The following is a 26,827-nucleotide window of genomic DNA, read 5'->3' as shown; positions in this document are numbered from 1 at the left end:
AATAGGCATCTTTCTGATGGTGAGAAAAGGCGGCAAAAGGCAGTAAATCTGCCTTCTCATTATGAAGTGCAACAATAGATTGATTTATGAAGAAGAGCAACTGTTAGGTTTACATAAGATGTGTGTTTGGAAATAGAGGTTCCTTTCGAGCCTTATAAACTGTAACATTCTTCCAATTCTTGACAGGAACCTCGTATTATTAATAGAAGAATATGTGATTCTGAACACTGCATTTTTAAAGATGCTACACTGAGAACAAAACAAAAGAATCCATTCTTAATGTGTTCATGGAACAATCAAATGTGCCACACTTTTGCTTTCTTAGTTAATTTACATTCATAGATGGAACCTCTTTAAGAATAGTTTTTTTTTAAATAAACTTTTTGTTAGAACTTGGTATTTTAAATAGAATAAGTATAGCATGTTTAGATGTTAGGCCGTTTACAAACAATTTCACTTAATGTTGGATAACTTTTGGTAGACACAGTAGCCGTGGAATCTCAAGTAGAGTCACAATGAAGATAATTTCACATTTCTAGGAGGATTGTGGATATTATGTTTATTTTTTGTTTTTCAGAAAATGACTTTGTGTATTCAGTAAGAAGCTTGGTTATAATATTTCTATTTAACATTAAAAATTAAACTTTAAACTATAAATTTTTTGAGCATGAAAAACTGTAAAAAGCAAAAATTTGTGTGGTCTCTGGATAAACTAAAATGGTACTGTTCTTGTATTTAGCATTTATCACTACAGTATTTGAAATCTCTGTGACATAATCAAGATTTGGGCAGATAAATTTCAGAACTTATAATTATATAGTTGCCATTAAAACTCATCTCTCCTTAGTAAACATGCATCCAAGTGTATGTACATTTTCAAATTGTAGCAATAGTTGCTGTACCAACATATTACATCCAAGAAAGCACATACAAAAAATTGAAAACTTGAAAAGACAAAATAAAACAGAGGTTCTTTTATTTTCTTTTACTCATGTGAGCTATCTTACATGCATGTTTGTGCACACATATAGTGGTTCTTCAAAACTTTGTAGAAAAAGGGAATTAATTATAAGTTTATTTTGGTGCAAAACGATTTGGAAATTTGTGTAGTTTTTTTTCATAATACACATCTTCCCTGAACTTTTTGAAGACTGATTTGTGTGCATACCTTTAAGAGTTCCCTGACGTAGACAGAGGCGAGGACTACAGTGTGTTACCTGAAAAATATACTTTTTTTCTAATTAGAAAGATACAAGGTTTATAAAGAAACAACCCTTTCAGCAATCAATAATTTTGGTTGCATAAACTGATCATAAGAAAATATTGCATTTTCTTCATCTGATGATGGAGCAGTTTTAAATCAGCTGTTCCCAGTGTTTTTTGCTTATTTTGGAAAGCAAAGTGCCATGGAAATAAGATCTTGGTAAACAAAATGACCTCTTAATGCCACTGCCATGGTAATCAATCCGAGCTTCATATTTATGAGGAAAATTCTGTAAGATAGCCCAAAGATTAAAATTAATAGAGCTTATTGACATTTCTGCAAGTCTGTAAAGATTCTATTGGTGTCAATCAAGTGCTATGTGAACATTTTTAAGTAATTTTGTAAAAAGTCTAAAATTCTTAAGGAAATGCAATTAAATGTCTTGTCGAGATGATCTCCCCAGATACATCTGTATTTTAGTTAGTTCATTTCAATTAAGTGCCACCTTTATCGCTTCCCAAATTCATTTAATTTACTTTGAATTTTTGATTTTATAATAGAAAACTGAGACCTGTGACCACATAGACTGTACATTTAAAGACTTTGTTCAGTTCAACACTGCTCTCATAAATGTAGAGATTAAAACAGTAATTTTCCATTGTTTCCAGTTTCTTGTGCTCTGCACAGGGGAATTATTTTACAAGTAACTGAGTAGTGCTGTGACAATAGTTTCAGAATCTTACTATAGACTGATGAGCAGTTGTGTTTTGATGTCCATTGCTCAGCTCCAGTAACAGTTACTAATGGGGCAAGCCCATCAGGAAATGTGTTTTCCTTCCTATTTCTCTTTTCAGAGGCATTCTAGCTCTAAACACTTGTACTTGTAACTTTTTATTCTCTACCCACCACCATCATAACACATAAAATGGAGAGGGAAAAAAAGACCAATTCAGAGATAAGTCTCTGGCATTACAATTCTGGTATATTTAATGTCCAGTTATGGAACTCAACTTCTGTGCACATAATCTTATTCAGGGAATACTAACATGCTTATAGGTGATATAACTATAAGTGGTCTCTTTCCAGATGATTTCTGATTCTGAAAGTCCTTAACAGATAAGAATTCTTCAGCCAGTAATCTCTCAGAACACATCTGGCACATATACCATCTTACAGCAACTCGATTTTTTTAAAGAGCAAATGTTCTGGCTACAATAGTCAGTAGCAGCCTTCAAAGTACAACTGGTGATGAGAGATAAAAGACTTGAGGCTCATCTGCTTAAAAGAGAAGAAGCTAAAGGAAAATTATAGCTATCCCTAAGTGTGGAAAAGGGTCTTATGGAGATTTATAGACCTGTGTTCCCCAAGGCTATTTCGTTTCCTAATGAGATTTTTGTGTTCTCAGACAAGGAATGCTAAGTCCAAAAGATGACAACATTTAATAATAATAGTGAAGATAGAGATAATAATAAAACAAATGCAGTTGTAAAAATAGGCATCTTGATATAGGGCCAGTTATCTTGGTATCTAAAATGACTATGTTTGTAAGTTGAAATTTAACAGAAATAAGATCTTTTCTATTAGTTGATAGGGAAATTCTTACAATATTGTTCTATTACCATAAAACTATGGGTATAACAACAGCTTTTGTTCATGTAAGAGCCCAGAAGGCTAAATACGATTCTAATTTAACATCAAGTTCATTCAAGTTGTCATAATACAAATGGAGTGAGTCTGCCAAGAAGAGATGTGAATCTTCCCCACTGTCACGGACTTGAGTAACTTTCCACTAATGAAGGTCGCAGCTTTGTAGCCTAGTGTTGTATTCCTAGCTTCACCTTGTTTTGAAATAAAGAGCTGTTAACAGCATGCAACTTGTATATATGTTTTTGATATTACAGGCTTTTGTAGTGAACAATTAGAAAGAGAGGGTAGATCATCCTTGAAGGCAAGTAAAATAATGGTTGTAGTGTGTTGCCTGATGTGCTCATCAGTCTTCTTAATCAGTGCCAGTGTGTCAAGAAGATAGGACAATTCAGGGGAGAAACTTCCCTGCCTTCCTTTACAAAACTTATTGACCTAGTGAGGTTCCAACCAGGATCTGTTATCATATTGATTGGACAGTGTTAGACACCATTGATTCAGGCACGTCAAGCCTCTGGGATGAAGTGTTTTGTTTTGCCTCTGGTTTGCTTTGGGTGCAGATCACAAGTTGTCCCTTATAGAAAGAATATTCAATACATCTTTCACAGTGGCATAGGAAACTTTTGTTCCCTGATATTAGTGTTATAAAAGAGCATTAATGTGCTCATAACACTCTTTAAATTATACTTTTTAAGAGTTAATAAGTATAGTAGAAAGAGCAATGGATCAGAAACCATAAAATGACATTTAGATCCACCTAAATATTGTCTATTGGTTCCTTAATCTTATTGTGCTCCAGTTCCTTCATCAAGAAAATGGTGATAGAAAAACATATCCTACTGTCTTAGTCTGTTTCGGCTTCCATGACGAAATATCAGACTACATGGCTTGGCCAACAGAAATGTGTTTCTGACAGTTTGAAGGCTAACATCCAAGATCAAGAAGCCTGGTAAAGATTCTCTTGTAGGCTTACATAAAGCCACCTTCTTGCTGTGTCTTCACATATGGAAAGAGAGCTGTTTCTCTGGCAGTGGTTCCTTTTTTTTTTTTTAATATTTATTTATTTGAAAGGCAGACTTAGAGAGAGAGAGGGATAGATACACAGAGATCTCCCCAAATGGCTGCAACAGAGTGGGTCAGACCAAAGCCAGGAGTCAGGAACTACTTCCAGTTCCCCCATGTGGGTACAGGAGCCCAACCACTTGGGCCATCTTCGGCTGCATTCTCAAGTGCATTAGCAGGGAGCTGGATCAGAAGTGGAGCAGCTGGGACTTGAACTGGAGCCCATATTGGATGCTGCCGTCACAGACAGTGACTGTACCTGATACACCACAACACTAGCCCCTGGTTGTTCTTCTTAAGAGGGTGCGAATCTCATCCTGAAGGCTGCACATCCATGAATCCTTTTAAACCTAATTACCTCCCAAAGGTCCCCCATTCCAAATATCATATTGAGAGTCAGCGCTTCAACATACCAATTTTAGGGATGGAAGTACAATTTAGTCGATGACACCTTCATAGTCAAGTAAGTGCAATAAAGAATAGTATAGAGCTACACAAAGATACCCTGAGAGGTTAGAGTTACTGATGCTCACCCAATCTCATTTTTATATACTTTTGTACTTAGTGAGGTTTTGTTCTTTTAGCACATTTTTAAAGCAGATATTGTACAATCAAGCAGAAGTTCTCACTTCTGACTTTTGAGCAGTTCATTCATGCATTAATCTTGTTAGGTTTACCTAAGTGTTACTACTATTTAATACTTACTTCTGTGCTTAACTGAGACCTTGCCTTTTATTGGCATTGCTATCTCAAAATATTACCCATTAATGGTAATTGGTAAGATAGATTTCACTCATGGTAGAAAACATTTCCCATGACTTTTTACCTCATTTTCTTTAAAATTAAATATATTTTCAAAAATCGAGTGAATTATTTTCAGTAACTTATAGAGGAGAAAGTAAGTGAGGTAATCTTTAATTAAAGCTATATATTGTGTAGGATAGTTATTTAATGAAAGAACAAGTAAACCAGCAATATTCAGTCAGTCGTTAATTTGACAGGGAAATAATGTGTATTACACTTGTATTTCTTTCTTTGATCATCACTCATCTCTCAACACAGTTTTTTGGCCTTTTAAAATATTTGTTCAAAGAAGATCATCTTTAGGGGCAATAGGTTTGCTTTTCTAGATGAAGTAGATATTTGGTAGTAAAAAAGATAGCAATATGTCTGAAATAATTTCCATTTAACTAGTCATACTGTATTATTTCCACTTTCACTAAAGAACGGTGCATCATTCTGCCTTCCTTTTTCTTAATTTTGATTCCTTCAAAGACCGAGTCATTGAAATTTTGTTCATTTGTATAGTTGCCTGTTAGAAAAGGCAGAACTACTTCTCATTTCTATTATCTAAGGAAGAAGTACTCTGCCAGTGTAAGGAACAATGCCAGATTTTACAAGCTTTCTGGTGTGACCTACCTTGACAGGTGTTTTCTTTTGAAAGACAACCTCTAATAGTTGTAAACATGTGGGTTTTTTTACTTGTCTAGGAAAACCTAATCCTCTATAGAAAATCCGTTACAAAATGATTTTGCATAGCCATTTAATATTGAAGATTGCATTGTAAATCTTGGTAGCCCATTGTTAGAGATAGATTTTGTTTTATGCAATAGAAGAGTTTGTGACCTATTATAAATAATAGTAGCACTGAATGCTGATTAGCTACCATTGTAATGGTAGCAGGCTAGGCATTTTTATATTATATCAAGTTAACATAATGGCTTCTGAATAAATTTCAGTGCTGTTTATGACAAAACTTGCAGGTAAGCAATCTTTTCAAAAACATACTTGCAAGCAATGAATTAAGATTTTGAAGCATATACATTTATCACCATGGAGCATACCATTTAAAGAAACTTAATGACTAGTGTTTGATTTCCCAGGAGGTCAGCTAACCATCTGGTTAGCTGTCAACAAGAAAGGGCAAAATATTTTTAAGGGGGGAATTTTGATATTTCAAAAGCAAGTGTCAAATTAGTCAGCAAGGGGAAAAATGAGAACTTCCTTGGACCATCTTAGTCTTAATTTTTGCCTTGGCATTTACATACACACCTGTACATGTACAGTCACAAACACCTTTTTAATTGTTCTTTAGGGAATAGGATGAGGAAAGGAGGATGCTATATTTTTTCAAGCATTGTGGCCTATAAAGATCTTAATGTAGTCTTGTTTTATGGTGAATTGCTTTTGTAAAGCAAATAATATTCTATAACTTTCATAATCACCTGTGATTTGTGTTTTTGTAGGATAAAGGTGATTTTTTTTAAAAAAATAAAGAATAGCGAGCTGTCATTTAGCCTAGCAGTTAAGATGACTGCATCCCACAATGGATTAAATTCTCAGGTCTGACTCCTGTCTCCAGCTTCCTGTTAATGTGGACCTCGGGAAGCAGGGGTGATGGCTCAAGTACTTGGCTTTCTGCCACCCATGTGAGAGACCTGGATTGAGTTTCAGCTCCCATGTTCGGCACCTGCCCAGCCACTGACTCTTCCAGGTAGACAAGTAGATAGTGAGCTCTCACTCTTGCTTGCTTGTTCTCTCTCTCTCTGTCTCTGAAATTAAAAAAAAAAATCTTCAAATGAAGAACAGACTTCACTACAAGTGAACTACCGTTCTGTTGGTTGAACTTGATGAAATGTAAGATGATATCACCTGCTCTGGTGGCAGAACTGCTTTTTGAGCTGTTAACATTTAGTTAAATTCTGTACTAGCTGGTTCAAGATTAAGGTCCATCCACCATAGTCTTCTTGTACTGCTTCATAAGTATTTTATTAAAGAGTAACCGTGTCCTGTCAGGATGCTTTCTTACAAAACACTTTGAAGACTATGTGCGGGTGCTCCCTGTGAATAAAATTATATGTTTCTTATTTTTCATCTGACATAAACTCTTTTTTATTTATTTTATTTATTTGAAAGGCAAGATTAGAGAGCGAGAGAGAGGTAAAGAGAGCAAGCATTTTCGTATACTTGTTCACTCCCCAAATGACCACAGTGGATGGGATTGGCCAGACTGAAGCCAGGAGCCTGGAATTCTACCCAGGTCTCCAATGTGGATGTAGGGAGCCAAGGACTTGGGCCATCTGCTGCCATTTTCTCAGATGTATTAACAGGGAGCTGGATCAGAAGTGGAGCAGCTGGGACTTGAACCGGTGCCTACTTGGGATGCTGGTGATGCAAATGGAGGTTTAACCTGCTGTGACACAGTGCTGGCCCTCATGTGACATATACTCTTATGCTTCCTTTTCTTTTTTTTTTTTAAGATTTATTTATTTATTTATTTGAAAGGCAGTTACACACAGAGAGAGACAGAGAGAGAAAGAAAATCTTCCATCCACTGGATCACTCCCCAAATGGCCGAAATGGTCAGTTCCAAAGCCAGGAGCCAGGAGCTTCCTCCTGGTCTTCCATATGGGTGCAGGACTGACGCACTTAGCCATCTTCTACTGCTTTCCCAGGCCATAGCAGAAAGCTGAATCAGGAAGTGGAGCAGCTGGGACTCTACCTGGCACCCATATGGGATGCTGGCACTGCAGGCGGTGGCATTACCCACTATACCACAGCACTGGCACCTCTTATGCTTTCTTAAATTTAAAAGTCTTTCAGCGGCTGGTACTGTGGCGCAGTGGGTTAATGCCTGACGTGAAGCGCCAGCATCCCATGTGGGCACCGGTTCTAATCCCAGCTGCTCCTCTTCCAATCCCACTCTCTGCTATGGCCTGGGAAAGCAGTAGAAGATGGCCCAAGTCCTTGGGCCCCTGCACCCACGTGGGAGACCTGGAAGAAGCTCCTGGCTCTTGGCTTCGGATCGGCACAGCTCCGGCCGTTGTGGCCAATTGGGGAGTGAACCAGCAGATGAAAGACCTCTCTTTCTCTCTGCCTCTACTCTCTCTGTGTAACTCAGACTTTCAAATAAGTAAATAAATTTTTAAAAAAAGTCTTTCAAACACTTTTCTTTGCTTTTTTAAAAACTTTTATTTAATGAATATAAATTTCCAAAGTACAGCTTATGGATTACAATGGCTTCCCTCCCCATAACTTCCCTCCCACCCGCAACCCTCCCCTTTCCTGCTCCCTCTCCCCTTCCATTCACATCAAGATTCATTTTCAATTCTCTTTATATACAGAAGATCAGTTTAGCATACATTAAGTAAAGATTTCAAAAGTTTGCACCCACATAGAAACACAAAGTAAAAATACTGTTTGAGTACTAGTGATAGCATTTTATCACAATGTACAGCACATTAAGGACAGAGATCCTAGACGGGGAGTAAGTGCACAGTGACTCCTGTTGTTGACTTAACAAATTGACACTCTTGTTTATGGCATCAGTAATCACCCTAGGCTCTTGTCATGAGCTGCCAAGGCTATGGAAGCCCCCTGAGTTCACTGACTCTGATAATTTTTAGACAAGGCCATGGTCAAAGTGGAGGTTCTCTCCTCCCTTCAGAGAAAGGTACCTCCTCCTTTGATGATCTGCTCTTTCCACTGCGATCTCACTCGCAGAGATCTTTCATGTAGGTTTTTGTTTGTTGTTGTTGTTGTTGTTGTTTTTTGCCAGAGTGTCTTGGATTTCCATGCCTGAAATACTCTCATGGGCTTTTCAGCCGGATCCGCATGCCTTAAGGGCTGATTCTGAGGCCAGAGTGCTGTTTAGGACATCTGCCATTCTATGGGTCTGCTGTGTATCTCACTTCCCATGTTGGATCATTCTCTCCCTTTTTGATTCTATCAGCTAGTATTTGCAGACACTAGTCTTGTTTATGTGCTCCCTTTGGCTCTTAGTCCTATCATTATGATCAATTGTGAACTGAAATTGATCACTGGGACTAGTGAGATGGCATTGGTACATGCCACCTTGATGGGATTGAGTTGGAATCCCCTGGTATGTTTCTAACTCTACCATTTGGGGCAAGTCAGCTTGAGCATGTCCCGAATTGCACATCTCTTCCCTCTCTTATTCCCACTCTTATATTTAACAGTGATCACTTTTCAGTTAAGTTTCAACACTTAAGAATAACTGTATTGATTACAGTATTCAACCAAAAGTATTAAGTAAAACAAACAAAAAAAAATACTAAGAGGGATAATGTATTAAGTTGTTCATCAACAGTCAAATAGTCAGGGCAACGGCTGATCAAGTAACCGTTTCTCATAGTGTCCATTTCACTTTAACAGGTTTCCTTTTTGGTGCTCGGTTAGTTGTCACCGATCAGGGAGAACATATGATATTTGTCCCTTTGGGATTGGCTTATTTCACTCAGCATAATGTTTTCCAAATTCCTAACAGGGATCACTTTTCAGTTAAAATTTAAACACCTAAGAATAATTGTGTGTTAATTACAGAGTTCAACCAATAATACTAGAACAAAAAAATACTAAAATGGATAAAGTATTACATTGTACATCAACCGTCAGGACAAGAGCTGATCAACACCCCTACTTTTCACCTTACACAAAAATTCACTCAACATGGATTAAAGACTTAAATCTATGACCCGACACCATCAAATTATTAGAGAGCATTGGAAAAACCCTGCAAGATATAGGTACTGGCAAAGACTTCTTGGAAAATACCCCAGAAGCACAGGCAGTCAAAGCCAAAATTAACATTTGGGATTGCATCAAATTGAGAAGTTTCTGTACTGCAAAAGAAACAGTCAGGAAAGTGAAGAGGCAACTGACAGAATGGGAAAAAATATTTGCAAACTATGCAACAGATCAAGGGTTGATAACCAGAATCTACAAAGAAATCAAGGAACTCCACAAGATCAAAACAAACAACCCACTTAAGAGATGGGCCAAGGACCTCAATAGACATTTTTCAAAAGAGGAAATCCAAATGGCCAACAGACACATGAAAAAATGTTCAAGATCACTAGCAATCAGGGAAATGCAAATCAAAACCACAATGAGGTTTCACCTCACCCCGGTTAGAATGGCTCACATTCAGAAATCTATCAACAATAGATGCTGGAGAGGATGTTGGGAAAAAGGGACACTAACCCACTGTTGGTGGGAATGCAAATTGGTTAAGCCACTATGGAAGTCAGTCTGGAGATTCCTCAGAAACCTGAAGATAACCCTACCGTTCGACCCAGCCATCCCACTACTTGGAATTTACCCAAAGGAAATTAAATTGACAAACAAACAAGCTGTCTGCACATTAATGTTTATTGCAGCTCAATTCACAATAGCTAAGACCTGGAACCAACCCAAATGCCCATCAACAGTAGACTGGATAAAGAAATTATGGGACATGTACTCTATAGAATACTATACAGCAGTCAGAAATAACAAAACCCAGTCATTTGCAACAAGATGGAGGAATCTGGAAAACATCATGCTGAGTGAACTAAGCCAGTCCCAAAGGGACAAATATCATATGTTTTCTTTGCTTTTAACACAAATTTAGAATCATTGGTCTCAACTTGGAAGGTTTGTTAATATCATTAATTGAGCTTCTTATCAGCATGCCTGGATCTCCTCTCCAAACCTGTTAAATCAGGATCTCCTCATGTGTAGACTTCTGCTGGCTGATTCTGATTAGCATGGATGGCTGTCAATTTCTGGGTCCTTGATGGCTAGTTCTCAAAAGTGTGGTTGGTCTCCACACTGTGTTACCTGGGATCTTGTAAGGAATCCAGGTTCTTGTCCCATGACACCCCCCTAAACTACTGAATCAGGAACTCGAGTGGGACAACAGTATGTGTTTTGATATGTCCTCCAGTGATACCAGTGTTCACGAAAGTGAGATTTGCTGCCCTAAAATTCCACAAAATGCTTTCCCTGACTGCGAAAGCTTCCAGGAGTTTGCTTTGCTGCTCAACATTTATCCTTTTTGGCAACTTTAAATTTCCTATTTGAATATTCTTATAGAACTAATATGTCTTCCATTGTAAACTCTCAGATGTCTTGTGGAAGAGGCAGGGTGTTAATCAAAAGTGTTAAATAAAAGTTTTTTTCCCCCCATTGCATTATTTTCTTTACAATGTGTCAGCTTTCAGGTGATTAGCAACTATGCAATTATTAACCTTGTTTATGGGGGGAAAAAAAGCTAAAAGAAGGCTACTCCAGGTTTGGTTCTTGCATTAACCTGATGCTTGAGGGTCTGGCACAGTGGGTTAAAGCTCTGGCCTGAAGCGCTGGCATCCCATATGGGCGCTGGTTCTAGTCCCGGCTGCTCCTCTTCCGATCCCACTCTCTGTTATGGCCTGGGAAAGCAGTAGAAGATGGCCCAAGTCCTTGGGTCCCTGCACCCACATGGGAGACCGGGAAGAAGCTCTTGGCTCCTGGCTTCAGATTGGCGCAGTTCCGGCCATTGAAGCCATCTGGAGAGTGAGCCAGTAGTTAGAAGACCTCTCTCTGTGTCTCTACCTCTCTCCGTAACTCTGTCTTTCAAATAAAATAAATCTTAAAAAAAAAAATGCTTGAGAGAGAGGGACCACGTTTAGTGTAGGGTGTGTGGAAAGGTGGCCACTGTCCTCTTGTTGTCCTGGTTAATGTCATTCCCAGCAAAGAGCTCTGGGAGAGAGCTCCTTTAAATCCAGTGCATCGTGTGTTGGTCAGGAAGCTTGGGGAATTCTAGCACTCTCTGCTAGCTGTAAGGAAACCTCCTTTTTGGCTCCCAGATGGTTTCCAGAGCTATCAAAATAATACCATTTGCAGGCACTTTTCATAGCTGAAAAGAGCAACTTGGAGAGGAAAAGGAGTACCCTGCAGGCCTGGGAGAACTGTTTTACAGCTGGGCATTGCTCATAAATGCTAGCTGAATGCCCTTTCAGTTGTGTAACTCACCATTGGGGCTCAACAGTGGAAGAGCCACTCAACAGAAATGAAGAGTACCTCACACAGGCATTTGTACTTGTAAACCAGCTCTTTGTGGACTGCAAGCAGCAATGTGTAGGACATTGTACTACAATTCTCAAGTAAATCTTGCAATGGTGAAGGGTTGGTGGGCCGCCTGCTGCTCATTAGAGATCCTGTCTGGCTCTTTTCCTGCAGAATGAGTGGTAGATTGCTGACACCTGTTTTCCCATCCAGCCTGAGGATGTGAAGTGTGCATTAGGAATGCCTAAAAGTGCTTCCTTGTGTCTGAGTTGGAGGAGGATGGGTGGAATTTGGTGCTTCTTAAGGAGACAGGGTGGGAGTTCAGCACTAGGAGTGGGGTGGAGATGAAAAATATTAGTAGTGAGAAAGTGCCATAAAAACTGAACTGAGATTCTTGCCTTCAGTTACTGGCTTCAGACTGTGCTCTTAGTTTGTCCTCCAACTTGATCACTCATTGCGGGAAGCAGAAAGGAGATGTATCTTATAAATGGGAAGACGTCAAATATTTTCCAGATGACATGGGTATGTAGTTGAGACCATGAGGACACAAGAAATGGGGTAGAAACAGTCCACTAATACAATCAAACTTATATCAACAGTAATTGGTTATTTTATTTTTAAATGCTGGGAAGACAGAGATCTCCCATCTGCTGGTTCACTCCACCTGGCCAGATTGAAGCCAGGAGGCAGGAGCTCAATCCGGGTCTGCTATATGGGTCTCAGGGCCCCAACTACTTGAACCATCAATTGCTGCTTCCCAGGGTATACATTAGCAGGAAGCTGAAATGTAGAGCAGGTCCAGAAACTTAAACCCAGACACTCCAGTATGGGACAAGGGTGTCGTCTATGGCAGCTTAACTGCTATACCAAATGCCAACTCTAAGTTATTTTAAAATAAATTTAGCCCTAAATATGCAAAAAGTACAAATGTGTTGGTGGTATGATCAGTTTCTCTGCACATTTCTGTGTACACATGTGCTTTACCTGTCTTTACCTACTATCAAGTCTCATAAAACTGACACATAGTGGAGTAGAGGGCACAATGAAGTGCCTTTAGTCACAGGTGCAGAGTGCTTGCTGCATGCAGTTCATTTTGCTAAGTATGAGAGGATAACAAGAAGCATGTGACAGGTCGAGTGCTGCTTTTTCAAGTGCTGGCAGTCTACTGTATCTGGGGAAGAAAATACACATAAGAGACAGCACAATACTGCAGCATGTCTAATAAACCGGTGATCTATCTAATACATTTTCAGTAGATTTGGAGTTGGAAGAAAACTGAGTTGGATGGGTCAAGGAGGATATAGAACTTGTTCTGGGGATTAAAGGATGAAGAAAATTAATTGATATTAAGAGATTGGGGTATGTGTGTGGCATAGGTTCTCTGCCATTAATAGGCTGTGGATTTCAAGGATAATTTTTATTTTGAAATAGTGACAACATTTTCCCTTGACTCATTTGTGGGACTTGGCTGAGTCTTGTTGTAAGCATTGGTCTCCATTTGTGAACTGTGTATAAATGGGGTTAGGGTTGGGTCATGGCCTTGGACCAGAGCGAAATTAACTGGCTCATAATGTGATTGAACTAATGACCTTGGCCTCATTACCTCTATGTTTTAACCAGTTGAGTCAATCAAACATTGCAGAAAGGGTAATCAAGGTATCTCTTTTCTGAGATCTGAATGGAAGTAAACAGGAGTGAAATTAAAGCCAGGTCCTCCTTCCTCATGTAACACCCAGTTTATCCCTTCATCCTTTGGTTTATACACTTGTTTCTGCATGCAATAAAAATATGGTAAGCAATAACAACAACAACAAAGCATGACATGACTCTCCTGTGTTATAGTATTTTGATGTAATGAAATTTGTAGTCATCTTTCTTGTGCACTATCAGACTGTTTTTGTAAAGCATGCTTTGAACAACAATATTGTCTTCAATGTCCGATGTCTAGTGTCTCATAAGTTTATTGATTATGCCTTTCTCTTCTTCTTTAAAGTCCGAACAACCCAGTCCTGCCAGTTCCAGCTCCAGCTCGAGCTCTAGCTTCACTCCATCCCAGACCAGGCAACAAGGTATCCACATCTCCCAGGCAAACTAGGAGACATTTTTCTCATAAAACATCTTAATGAGTTGATTTATGACCTATATTCTACTATTTTACTATTTGAATGATAACGTAGCTTTTATGCAGTTGCATTTATTTCCCCTAGGAATGCACTTGAGTATTGTTCTGATGTATGAGGCCACGCTCTAGAAATTCCCCTTTTTCCATTCCCTGCCATCAGATTCCCATTTTACAAAAGGATTATAGACACAGCCTTTTTCAGGGGGTTCCCAAAGGAAATGCAATAGCAAAAGCTGAATTCAAGAGGCTTTCCATAGAGAAATATGTTTTTACTCTTCCTCCTAGGCATATCTCATTGTACTTACTTTTCTACAGATTAGTAGACTTTTTTAAGCGAATGTTAATTTGATGAGTTAAATATATTTTTACCTCTACTCAAGAATGAACTCAAATTACGAATAAATAAATTTGAACTAGAATATTTAATTATATTTTCCATTTGGGTGTGTTTATGTAAAATCTTCAAATATAGCTATTTTTACATGAAAAAAGTATTATTATCAATTAATTTATTTTAACATCATATTAAATGTCATTTTTTTCCTTGATTACACTGAAATTGTAATGGTCTTGTATGTTTTAAAAAGGATTTAATTGGTGTGTGTGTTTGGACTAAGGCTTAGACTTCCTAAATAAAAGACAGTGATCATTTTGGCTATTCAGAGATCCTTTTCTACTGGCTTCCAAAGAAATAAGCCTGCTACAAAAGCAGACAAACTTGGGTTTTACAGACTGAGAGATTGCAAGAGTCAATACTTATTTTACTCTGAGTTGGTATTAGATGTCTCTAGCATAGATTAGATTTTAGGAATTACCTAATCCAGAATGAAAGTACCTCTCTCATTTATTCCCTTTACAATTTCTTTGATTAAAATTAAAAAAAAAACTACCTTGTTTCCTCACATTTAGAAAAGTAAAAATAAGCCACACTAATGAGTGAGTGTTGTGTGTGTGTGTGTGTGTTTTCAGTTCTGTCCTCTCCTATCCTAGGATAAAATTAGTCACAGCTTGATTTTTAATTTTATTGTTACCTCCATGTACTACTGGATACTATCTTGAAGTTTCTGGGCACCTGATTTATTACATGGTCTTATTTATGTTAATAGATGCTGATATTTTGCCAGGAATTTCTTAAAAGTAAAATGAAAATTGGCTGCATGAAATTATTGCAATAAGACCTTGTGCCCAAGATCAATATGAAGATCAGAGATAGGACATTGCACCATGGAATTGAAATACTTTATAATCTGAACTTGACTGAAATACTTGCATGACCTGAAATTGACCTTGAAATAAAAGGAACAGCTAAACCTTAATAGATCAAAAAGTACCACACAAAGGCTGCATTGCCAAGAACAAGTTACAACCACAGTGATTTATTAATCTCAACTTTTCAATACATGGATTAACCTAACAAAACATTCAATTTACTAATAGACCTTTATATTTCTTTTTAGATATATTTTTTCTTAGTGAAGAAAAATCTACAGGAAAAAAAATTGCTAGAAAATGGATAATCTTTAATGAGAATTTTGGGGAATCTGTTATGAAAACAATAATGTTTTCACAGAGGCTGAATTCCAGAAACTATCAAATTTAATCTTGTAGATTGTGTAAATATATAGAAGAACAATTATTTTAAACCAGTGTTCAGCACTGGTGAGCATTCTCTTGTTTCTGATATGGCTAAGTGTGTTTGAAAGAGTACTAATGTTTGACAGTCTGTGATTCACTCTCATTGCTCAGGTCCTTTAAGGTCTATAATGAAAGATTTGCATTCTGATGACAATGAGGAAGAATCAGATGAGGCAGAGGATAATGACAATGACTCAGAAATGGAGAGACCTGTAAATAGAGGAGGCAGCCGAAGTCGCAGGTAAGTATTTTGAGAAGAGGTTTTTTTGCATTGGAATCAGACCTTTTCACTAGACTTACAGCTATAATCACAACAAAGGTGTGAAACACCAAAACCAAGGCAGTAAATGGTCACATTTATTGAAAGCTTAGGTTCCTTAGGATTTCTATCATCTCTATAGGGAACTGTTTTTCCCTTTGCTCAGACAGAAGAGTTTTTTCCTCTAAAATTAATACAAAAAAAGTCATTTCAGAAGTCCTTGCTAGTGAAAGTATTTACCAAGTGTGAGGACTGTTTAAATGAAGTCTGTTTTCATTTGAAGAATCTGTGTAGGTTCGTTGCTGGAGGTAGGCTGAGAATTGAAGAAATGTGTTTGCTGTTTGTAGTTAGAAATACATAATTGGCTCCAGTGAATTATGTGTGACCTAATTAAAACTAGGATCACCTGTGTGTGTTTTCCAGCAAATAAATTCCTTTTAAGTGTGCTGACAATTAGGTTCCTTAAGTAGCTTTAATGCTGTGAGGCATAATGCCACATTATAAGATGGTAATTCATGTCACTTATAATTAATAGTCAACTTGAAATTGCCTTGAGGATTTTTTCTTTATCATGAAGAAAACAAATAGGTGTGCTTACTCTAATGTGTTTTGAGTAGAAAAATATGAATCTACTTAAACTTAGAATCCAATTACATTTATGATATATTGCATTTCATCTTTCCCATTATCCATGACTGCGTAGAAGGCCCTAACATTCCTAAAAAGAATGCAGTCTTAACCCAGTCTGGACAGATCATGTGCTCTTCTGAGTTGTCAATTCCTTAGTGTCTGTGAGAAGAGCCTCTGTAGGGTATGTGCCCTATCAGAGTGCTCAGTGACTCTTCCTCACAGCTGCACACAATACTTGCTTCTACGTCTTGTTTCCCAAACTCACCTGTCCATATTCCTTTTGCATGAGAGAAAAAAAAAAAGAACCATATGTCCTTGCTCTTCTAACATTTTCCTTAGAAGTCATTTATCTGAGAAGAGGGGAACCAGTAGTGGGGGAAAAAAATCCTAAAAAATGGACTGAAACTTGGGGTTAAGGAACTTAACACCAAACAAAATCCTGAACACCGGCTGTTGTCCAGTTTAGCTCATGAAAAAAATTGCATGACCTGTTTAGACAATTTCCCAAATTGTTATTTAGAATATCTGGATATTCTGTGGTTAGCTGTCACCCACCCTCTTACCACCACTACTCTGAGTCAGTGTGGGTGAATTCATACATGTTTGTGAGTTGTCTACTGTAGATACACATTGTTGGGGTGCTTTGCTTTTTCCTGGCCTGACATTTGCTGTTAACACAGCAGCACCAGTGTAACATTTGATCTTCAATGCACTTGTGAAATCTCAACTGTTTAATCAGTTTAAATACTCAGCCTTCCACTTCAGTCAAGAAGCATTTTACAGCAGCGCTTCAACTGAACACTTCATTAATGTAATTTAGTTAAGAAAAACAAGTTCCATCAGTTTTTGCTGAACGGATGTCCCAGTGTATCCTTTTCATTTCCTATCTTGTATCTTGTCTATCTGAATATATAATAGAGCTTGAATGTGATTACCTATTCAGAGTGAAAGAAAAGCTTTCCTGATTTCTAAAGCACTTTCTGTTTCTGAGAATATTATATTAGGTTACTATTAAACCAAAGAGAGGGAGCAAACACTGAAGGATGTTTCTGAAGGAGTACATACATTCAGCAGTGTAGAATAAAAAACTCACTCCTCTCAGGCTAAAAGGAAAAATTTTAATCTGAAAGGGAAAAAGTAGAGGAGGAGCTGTTGTTATTATTGTCTTCAATGATTTAAAGATGCTGTATTTTCTAAAGCAGTTATCCCAAACAGACTGTTTCTTATGCTGCTGTAGTGTATTTCCAATGAATTGCTGTATCAGTGTTCAGGACTAGAGAGCCTTGAATTGTGACAGTTAGAATGGTGGTTCTAACATGCTGCACCTCACATGTTGGTGTAGTAACAGAGCACTAACTTCGGGTGACCTTGCTTGGGCTTGAATTCTAGATAGAGCCACTGCTAATACCTCCGTGACCCCAGCTTAGTGATCTAGCCCAAGTCTATTTCTTAGAAAAGTAGCAGACAAAGTACTTTACACAGTTCCAGATGCAAAGTAAATGCTGAACCTGGTAGAATTTGTGAGTTAAAAATGAGCTGTCCAGTGGTGACTGTTTGGAGGCCTTGCCTTGAGCATCCATTTCCATGGATATTTCAAGGATAGTTATAGTGATGTGTGTGACTTCTCTCTCTCTTTTCAGAGTTAGCTTGAGTGATGGCAGCGATAGTGAAAGCAGTTCTGCTTCTTCACCCCTACATCACGAACCTCCACCACCCTTATTAAAAACCAACAACAACCAGGTAAATTGTGGGATTTGCATTTTTCCAGACTCTGTAGAACTAGATGTAATAATTTTTACAGAGCAAACAAATTTTTACACCTTTCTTTCAAACCAAGTCCCTCTTGATGGCAAATAAGTGGGCATCCACAATCTTAGGAATAAACACATGCTTGCAATAACAGAACTCCTCTGAGTTTTTGAGAGGATGAGTGTCCTCCGTTAGATGTAGGCTTAAGGAGGGGGTGACAAAATGTGTTGATCATTGACTCCTGATTTTTGTATATTTTACTCCTCAATATTAAGTAGGTGGCTTACTTAGAAAGAGTTATGACTTTGGGGCCAACTTTGCTATTTCTATTTTATTTAAGGTATACAAATTTCATGCATTTACTACTTTTGATTCACCTTCAACTTCTGACACTAGGTTTCCTCATCTGCAAATGACATTAGCCTTTAAGGTTATTGGGAGATTGACAGATAAAATAGAAAAAGAATGTTTTTTGTTTTTTTTTTGTTTGTTTGTTTTTTGAGAAAAAGAATGTTAGGCAGTGCACCGTACCTGTTTGGTGCTCAGTTGATGGTAGATGCCTAATATAGGTGCTCTGCCTCAGTTTTCTTGTCCAAGAAACAAAGGATCATCACTCAGGACTTGTAAGGAATAATTAATAAAATGTTGAGAAAATAATACTCTTTATTACGTTTACAAATTGAGCTAAAGCAAAGCTTATTCATTTGATAAGCATCTCAGAGTGTAGTTATTTGGATAAGTTCTGGGCAGAAATTTAAAGGCTGTGATGAAGAGCTTTTGTGCAAATTAAGATATGATTGGGGTATTTTTATCACTTATTAAACTGTTCAAGGGCTGGCTTTGTGGCACAGTGGGTTAAAGCCCTGGCCTGAAGTGCCGTCATCCCATATGGGCGCCGGTTCTAGTCCCGGCTGCTCCTCTTCCGATCCCACTCTCTGCTATGGCCTGGGAAAGCAGTAGAAGATGGCCCAAGTCCTTGGGCCCCTGTACCTACATGGGAGACCGGGAAGAAGCTCTTGGCTCCTGGCTTCAGATTGGCGCAGTTCCGGCCATTGAAGCCATCTGGAGAGTGAGCCAGTAGTTAGAAGACCTCTCTCTCTGTCTCTACCTCTCTCCGTAACTCTTTCAAATAAATAAAAATAAAACTTTAAAAAAATTTTAAAAAAACTGTTCAGGTATCATGAGTAATGTATAAGTCTCATTGCACATTAAATTGGTACTCTAATTATGTAAATTATTCTTTTTTCTTAAATATTTATTTATTTTGAGAGTCAGAGGTACAGGAAAAGAGAGAGACTGAGACAGAGAGAGAGAGGTCTTCCATCCACTGGTTCACTCCCCAGATGGCCACAATGGCCAGAACTGCACCAATCTGAAGCCAGGAGCCAGGAGCTTCTTCTGGATCTCTGACATTGTTGGCAGGAGTCTGAGCATTTGGGTCATCTTCTGCTGCTTTTTCCAGGTGCATTAGCAGGGAGCTAGATCAGAAGTGGAGCATCCTTATGGGATGCCAGTGTCATAGCTGGCAGCTATACCCACTATACTACAATGCCAGTCCCAATTATTTTTGTTTAGACAGATTTCCTACACTGCTACAATAATTGCTTAACTCAAATTACCACATGAATATTACTTTGAAAATTAAAGGACTGCATTTTTCTAAAATTATTCTGTTTAAGTATCCTACAGTTTTAGTTTTGCCCTTGCCTTTGTGATCTTTCTTTCATTTGGAAAGTATTGTATTCTAGCTGAAGACTTTCTCTTTATGCATTTTGTGTAAAGCCTAAGATCTCTCAACATTTAAAATTCTTCATTTATAAAGTTTGTCTACAACTTAAATCCTTTATTGTTAAGTAGGAGTTGTGCTGTTGCTCTTTACACCAGTTACAGTTCAGCTGCAGTTTCTTTGTGTCCTACTTGTGAATGAAAGCCCAACTTTGTCAACTGTTGCAGGCAGGGTATTCAACAAGTTCGTAAGTTCTTATTCCCCAACCTGGCTCCCTGCTGTCCCTGCTTCTCTCCATCTCCAGGGCCAGCCATACCCATGCCGTCTTTCATCACCACAAGTCAAGCATTTCAGGGAAAGTAAAAAGAGGAAGGATATAAACACTGTGGCTAATCAGTTGAGAAGAACACTGAGCTGGCTAACCAGATAACTTGGGATCCTTTTTTAAATCTGTGCTTCAGCAACAGCTGGCAAAAGAATAGAATTTGGACCCTTCCTACATTTTTATATCCAATTGAAACCAATTTAGGCTTTATTTCTGCTTCCAGTGGATGGTGTATGACAATTAGGATACATCAGCGTAGCAACGTGGCAATGTCAGGAGTTCAGGGTCCTTTTGTGCCCTCATTAGTTTCCATCAGCATCTCTCCTGACTAAGGCTGAGCCTGGACTCTCTTGCTAAGTGCAGCTCCGATAAGCTCCTTTCCTGCCCTTCAAACCTAGTGGCTGCCCTAAACCCTTTCTGAAGAGAGAGTCTTGAGCTGGCCCTTGCATTAAAGTTTCCTTTTTTTCTTTTATCAAACTGTTTTTTTTTTTTAACCTGTCTTGCAAAACAAGTGCAAAAGGAAATGGTATCATCCATCTGGAGTTAGTAGAAATTATTTTATCTGATTAAATAGCATACCAGTAGTTCCTTGGCATGTTTGAAAATGCAGCTTCACACATGTGAATCATCTATCTGCCAGTATTACTCAGTTATATGTCACTTTCTCCGTGTACTTATAAGCATAATAAGAAATCCATATGCTTTCACTTTTAGCCAGTCTGGGGTAGGATACATGTCCAAAGAAGTGTTTACCTGCTTAGAGCTGAGAATCCATGAAAGGGTTTTTAAGATTTTGCTTAGCACTGGTATCCTAACCCTCAGATCATCTGCATGGGATCAGATTTGATGCTCTTCCTTTAAGTCAGTGTTCTGGAACTTAAAAAACAAACAAACAAACAACAACAACAAAAACATTGTTATGTCTTAGCTCTCTGTGCTGACAGAGTGAAATAGTAATAATTTCGTAGAAACCTAGAATTCATTTAAGTTTCACTCTGGAAAGTGTTTTAGTTCTATATGTGAATGAGAGACAGACATCTGAAATTTCATATCAAATGAAGTAGGTAAAAACATGCCAAGAAGGCCTAACCATGACCTACATCCCTACCCCGCCTCTCAAGCTGCAGATTGATAATCGTCTCTCAAGTTTTGGTGAAGAACCAGACAAAACAGAATTGCCTATTGCCTTTTTTGAAATTTTCCAGAGATTAAAAAAGAGGGAATGTGCTAGTTAATTTAGACATTTTCTAACTACTTGGAGGAAAAAAAGTGAACAAAGTCCACTGTCAACAAAGCAAGTAATTAACCTGAGCATTATTAGGAGCTAATAATGATTATCAGCAAAGACCCAACAGTAGAGAAGCCATAACTGACGACAACTGAGTAAGTTATTGTTTTTCACAAAGGGATTCTGAAAAGAATAAAATCTTGAAAATTTTATTCTCAAGTCTTATCCTCAAGCTAAGGACAACAGAGCTACTAAACATGATATTCTATTTTCAGGGAAGGGGAGATCTATACATGGTGCATCTAAGTAGCCTGCTGGTTCTGTTTCCCTCTGTACAGTTTAATGAGAATAATATAAAGCATTGCACCCTTGTAACCAGAAGGGATTTTTTTTTCACTCCCAACCTCCCTTATGTGAATTTTCAAACAAAAACAAAGCACCACATCTTTCTTAGCCAGAAGTGTGTGTGTGTGTGTGTGTGTGTGTGCAGAAACAGGATTTGAAGGAAGGAAGTGATCCACTGGACCTAAGTTAATATTCAGAATATCATAAATCACCTGGTGGGCTGCAAGGCATTTTGAATGAAATTAAAAAGAATCTATCCAGTTAAACTGGTTTGAAATATGCCCGTGGAAGACAAGGTGTTGTACTTTTATATTCTGAAATCGTTTCCCTAAAGATAAGAAATGGTCATAAATAAAATAATTGTCTTCAGAATAGCTCAGCTCTCTCAGAATGAGGTTTTGACAAAGCTGTTTATTTTGGAGCAGAGAGAGATCAAAGACGGAAGATTAGCTGAGCCCTCTCTGGGCAGCCACTCAGTAACTTGAGGCGGGTCACTGACACCCGGAGCTTTTGTTCCTGCCACTGCAGCTTCAAAAGAAAGAAACTAGGATTTCAATGTATTTTGGCCTTCTTTGCTGTAGCATTTACGGAATGTGTGGGGTGGGACTTAAGCGCCCAAATGGTCTGTTTTCTGCTTTGAAGCGAAGGTGTCAGGACTCTAAAGCTAGTTAGTGAAGTTCCATTGCAATAGATGTCCTCAGTCACTTTGGCACCCGGAGTACAGTGAGTTGTGGAGCAGGACTCTGAAGGGGATGGGATGTGGATATGCTGGGAACACAATTCAGTTCTCAAAGGCACAAGGCAAGCAGGCAGGCACTGTTCTGTTTTTCCCTTCCCCTGAAGTCTCAGTGGATCCTCTGCATTACCCAGTGGTATCTGAGTTGTCGAGGAGTGCCATCTACTGACCTACTTACTTCTAGGTCTCTAAGCACTGATTTTTCCCTTGAGGTCTCATTTCCAACAACAATAGAGAGGAGGAAATTCTGCATGTAGTGCAGTGTTTGGTTTCCTTTTACAACAGAGCACGTTAAAAATGATTGCCTTGCCTCTGCTATTAAGTAATTTCCTTGGGTTGCCAAAAGTATTGTATTTTAAGTTAGCCTGGTCAGATAAGTCCCTTGGTTATCTTAATGTTCAAAATGAAGAAATTAAGTGTGATTCCCAGGAAAGACTGTTAGAAACACGCCTCTTACCCATGCATTGTTCTCAAGTCAAAGAAAAATATATCCTTGCAGAAATATCTGGGCTTTTCCAGAATGTTATGGGCTGATCTCAAGAAGAAGAAGAAGAAGAAGAAAAAAAAACATTTTAAAAGATTTATTTGAAAGGCAGAGAGAGAGAGAGAGAGCGATCTTCTATTTGCTGCTTCACTCTCCAAAAGGTCACAATGGCTAAGGCCTGGACCAGGCAGAAAACCAGGAGCCTGGAACCTCATCCTGTTCTCCCCCATGAATGGTAGGGTCCCAAGTACTTAGACTATCTTCCACCACCTTCCCAGGCTCATTAGCAGAGAGCAGAGTTGCTGAGAGTCAAACTTACACTCAAATTTGGGATACTGGTGTTGCAAATGGCAGCTTAACCCACTGAGCCACAGTGTCAGTCCTAGCAGGTAAAATGTTGACCTCTTTAGTGTAACATTTTAAGGCTGAATGGGAATCATCTTGTTCATATCTCATTTCATTTTTGGAGCCCCAAAAACATTAATAATAAGCTAGGACCTGAACTTAGGCTTCTGAGCCCAATCAGTTATCTTGCCATTATCGATTCATAGTGGACTTACTCTTACAGTCTTCATGTAATGGAATGTGGGAGATCTGTGAACAAAACTGTGACTGAGTTAGGACAAGGATGGGGAAAGAGAAGAGTAGGAATGTAAAACTTCTTAAAATAAATCCTTTATTTGGCATTTTCCTTTTTAATATATGTTTCCAATTATAACAGCTAACTTCGTAATAAGGTTATAATGAAAAAGACAAATTATTTTGCTTTTTATGTATATATACTTTTGTAAACTCATCATTAATTTAGTGGTTCTTAGATTTTTCAAGCAAGGACCATCTAAAAATATTTCCTGCCTAGTCCTTACTTTTGAGAATCCTGTCTAATAAATGTGTTACATTTATTAAATAATAATTTGTTTTTCCTTTTTATCATTTAGATACATAGGTCCCCACCAAAGCTTTCATTATTCTTCATAACTTTAGTTGTCATCGTTCCAGATAAAAGAAAATGTGATTAGCTAACACATCTTTTCTTGAAGCCCGTAAATATTTCTTGGGTTGGTGCATCCCGAGTTGGGAGCAACCAGAGGAGCTGACAGCATTTTCATTTCCAGTGCTACAACGATTCACTGGATATGAGTAACTTTTCTTTTCTTTTTTTTTTGCAACCATACCAAATTTATTCAGAGAAAATAAACTCACAGAGGTCAACCAACTGCCAGCATGTACATAGATTGAACACGTGGCAGAGGGCCCAGACCCCCACAGGCTGGACCTATCTATATTTTAAGTGGGCTGAAGTAGAGGTGGATGGCAGGAGGCAGAGATGAGTTTCTCCACACTGGTTCTTCAAGTTTGGCCCACTGGCCTCCAAACCTGGGGAAGAATGTAGAGGTTGGGGTGGGGAACAGCCCAGGGTGTGAGACTGAACTGGTCTCTTGAAAGAAGGCAGGAACAAGAACATAAATGGCTGAGGCTTATGTCCTTGTTCCATCAATCCTGACTCTGAGTATAGATAAGGAGATGGGGGGCCAGTTTCTTTCTGGCTGCTTCCTGTTGATACGGGGTGTAGACATAGGGTGAGGATCTAAACTTGGGATCAGATTGAATGAAGAAGAGCAGTTTTGTGTTGCCCCTGCGATGTGGCTTGAGATATAGCAGTCATTCATCCCTGCAAGAACCTTTGGAATAAATTAATTATGCATGGTGGAAAAGGGAGTACTATGATTATGAAGACAAAAGGAGATATTAGAGACATTGCCCATAGAGGAAAAGATGGCCAAAACGAGGCAGAGTTACCTTTAAATTAGTGCTTCTTTTATGCTTTCAATCCCATCTCTTACCACACCTGATTTATTGGTGTAAAAGCAACATTCTTCACCCAAAAAGAGGCAAAGTCCTCCTCTGTGGGCTGTGAGGAGGTTTAGTCCCTGGCGGTTCTGGAGAACTGCTGCTGCCTATGAATCCACCTGATCCTGGAGATGAGACAGTTGCTGGGCATGAGTAACTTTTAAACCTGAAAGTCAGGTAATAAGAAGGGCATCTGGGTGTTCTTTTTTATCATTCCTGGTGTCCTGAGTACTGGTAGTCACGCTGAAACAGCAGAATGAGTAGGAGGAATTCTTGCCCAGGGGTACTATACTGTCAGTAGAACTCAGCTGTTGTACATGTGTGAGAGTTCTGTGCTGAGAGAGAGGCGGGCCTGGAAGCTTGGATCAATTTCCTTATCATCAACTTTTTTTTTAAGTGCTATTGCCCTGAGTCAGCATTTCAACAAAAGTAATTTATTTTCCACAGAAGTAAGATGAACAAAATGTGTAGAGGAGAAATGCCACTTGAAAAGCAATGCTATTGTATGACATTTCACTCGGTGTATACCTGTATTTATATGTCTAGTTAGGAAAGATGTACTTGAAGTAAAATTTAACATTGTCCCCTTTGATCCTTAGATTCTTGAAGTGAAAAGTCCAATAAAGCAAAGCAAATCAGATAAGCAAATAAAGAATGGTGAATGTGATAAGGTAGGTTTCTAGTCCATTAATATGTGTGCTGCCAAACCAACACGTCTTGGTTTTCTTTGTGTTTCTCTTGTTCATCTTTGCTGGTCCTACTTTCATTTTCCTCATCAGAAGTGCCCAAGATTCCCAAATAATGAATTCTTCATCCCGGTGCTTTGTGTTTATTTAATTTTTTTCCATATCTTGCTTGTATCTCTGGTACTAAGCTCAGCCTTATGCCGTCACTTTCCAGTTTCTAGTTTCATCATTTCTAGCCAAGGGATTTCAGGCACATTAACTTGGAAGGTAAGAGAATCGTGACAGAGATGGTTGGGTTAAGGAATCTTAGATATATGTGAGCAAGATGTCAGATCTCAGTCGGCGCCGTGGCTCACTTGGTTAATCCTCCGCCTGGGCGCCGGCATCCCATATGGGTGTCCGGTTCTAGTCACAGTTGCTTTTCTTCCAGTCCAGCTCTCTGCTGTGGCCCCAGAGGGCAATGGAGGATGGCCCAAGTGCTTGGGCCCCTGCACCCGCATGAGAGATCAGGAAGAAGCCCCTGGCTCCTGGCTTCAGATCGGCACAGTGCCAGCCGTGGTGGCCATTTGGGGAGTGAACCAAAAGACCTTTTTCTCTGGCTCTCACTGTCTATAACTACCTGTCAGAAAAAAAAAAAAAAAAAAAAGTCAGATCTCGTGTGGTGTGCATGATACACTCCGTGAGAATGAAATCTGACTGCAGGCCTTGGTCGGGGTTAAGTCACCTGGATGGCAGGACCCTATCATGCTTTGCAAGGTCAATGTGGATCTCTCTTATGCTTCACAAATCTTTTCTTTGTAAATAGTGCTTGAGATACCCATGCAGTTAAACTAACAGAGACTCACGAATCTGAGCATATGCAGAGAGGTACCCCTCTATGCTTTCATGGGAGCTTTTCACAAACCAGATGCTTTGCATAATGGTCTCTATTTCTCATAAAATATTCTTCTAGCCTTCTGTCACTTGCATGCGTTGTTTGCTAGCAATACTTGTATGACCAGGAAGCCTTTTTCTTTTTTTAATAATTTGCCCTGACATAATTTACAGTGATCTTTGATACTTCCTTGTTCAAACTCAAACTTTTTCCTTTTATCAAAAGCCTGTTGGGATGGAAGGAAAAGAGTAGACAGTGATATTATGTTTCAACTCACAATTTGGCATTGAATTTCTCCAACTCTATGGAAAGGCATTGTTGGAGGAAGGTGCTTCTATTGACTTGAATTTTGTTGAAAACAAATAAATGCAAGAACTGACCCCCCAAGGGTTTTCAAAGAGGGCATGATAAAGGTAATGGTTGGGCCAATGGAGACTCAA

At 38.7% G+C, this 26,827-nt stretch overlaps 1 protein-coding gene across 11 annotated transcripts in view; it reads left to right on the top strand.

The window, feature by feature from the left end:
• MLLT3 (MLLT3 super elongation complex subunit) overlaps nt 1-26,827 on the top strand; it is a 391,121-nt gene that overhangs the window by 356,576 nt on the left and 7,718 nt on the right. For 10 of the 11 annotated variants that reach the window (XM_070052927.2, XM_089317765.1, XM_070052921.2 and 7 more), the window contains 4 exons: nt 13,731-13,806; nt 15,606-15,735; nt 18,024-18,123; nt 25,427-25,498. In XM_070052927.2, coding sequence (XP_069909028.1) covers nt 13,731-13,806; nt 15,606-15,735; nt 18,024-18,123; nt 25,427-25,498 — 378 coding nt within the window. Of the gene's footprint in view, nt 1-12,146; nt 12,260-13,730; nt 13,807-15,605; nt 15,736-18,023; nt 18,124-25,426; nt 25,499-26,827 lie in introns of those variants that run through there. The other variant, XM_089317767.1, reaches the window with a different exon arrangement.

Source organism: Oryctolagus cuniculus, chromosome 1 (genome assembly GCF_051225735.1).
Source record: "Oryctolagus cuniculus isolate XC-2025 breed Fujian yellow rabbit chromosome 1, ASM5122573v1, whole genome shotgun sequence".
In the NCBI taxonomy this organism is placed as follows: Eukaryota; Metazoa; Chordata; class Mammalia; order Lagomorpha; family Leporidae; genus Oryctolagus; species Oryctolagus cuniculus.
The sequence above is the reverse complement of the archived record's forward strand: the minus strand, read 5'-3'. Positions and strand labels throughout refer to the sequence as shown.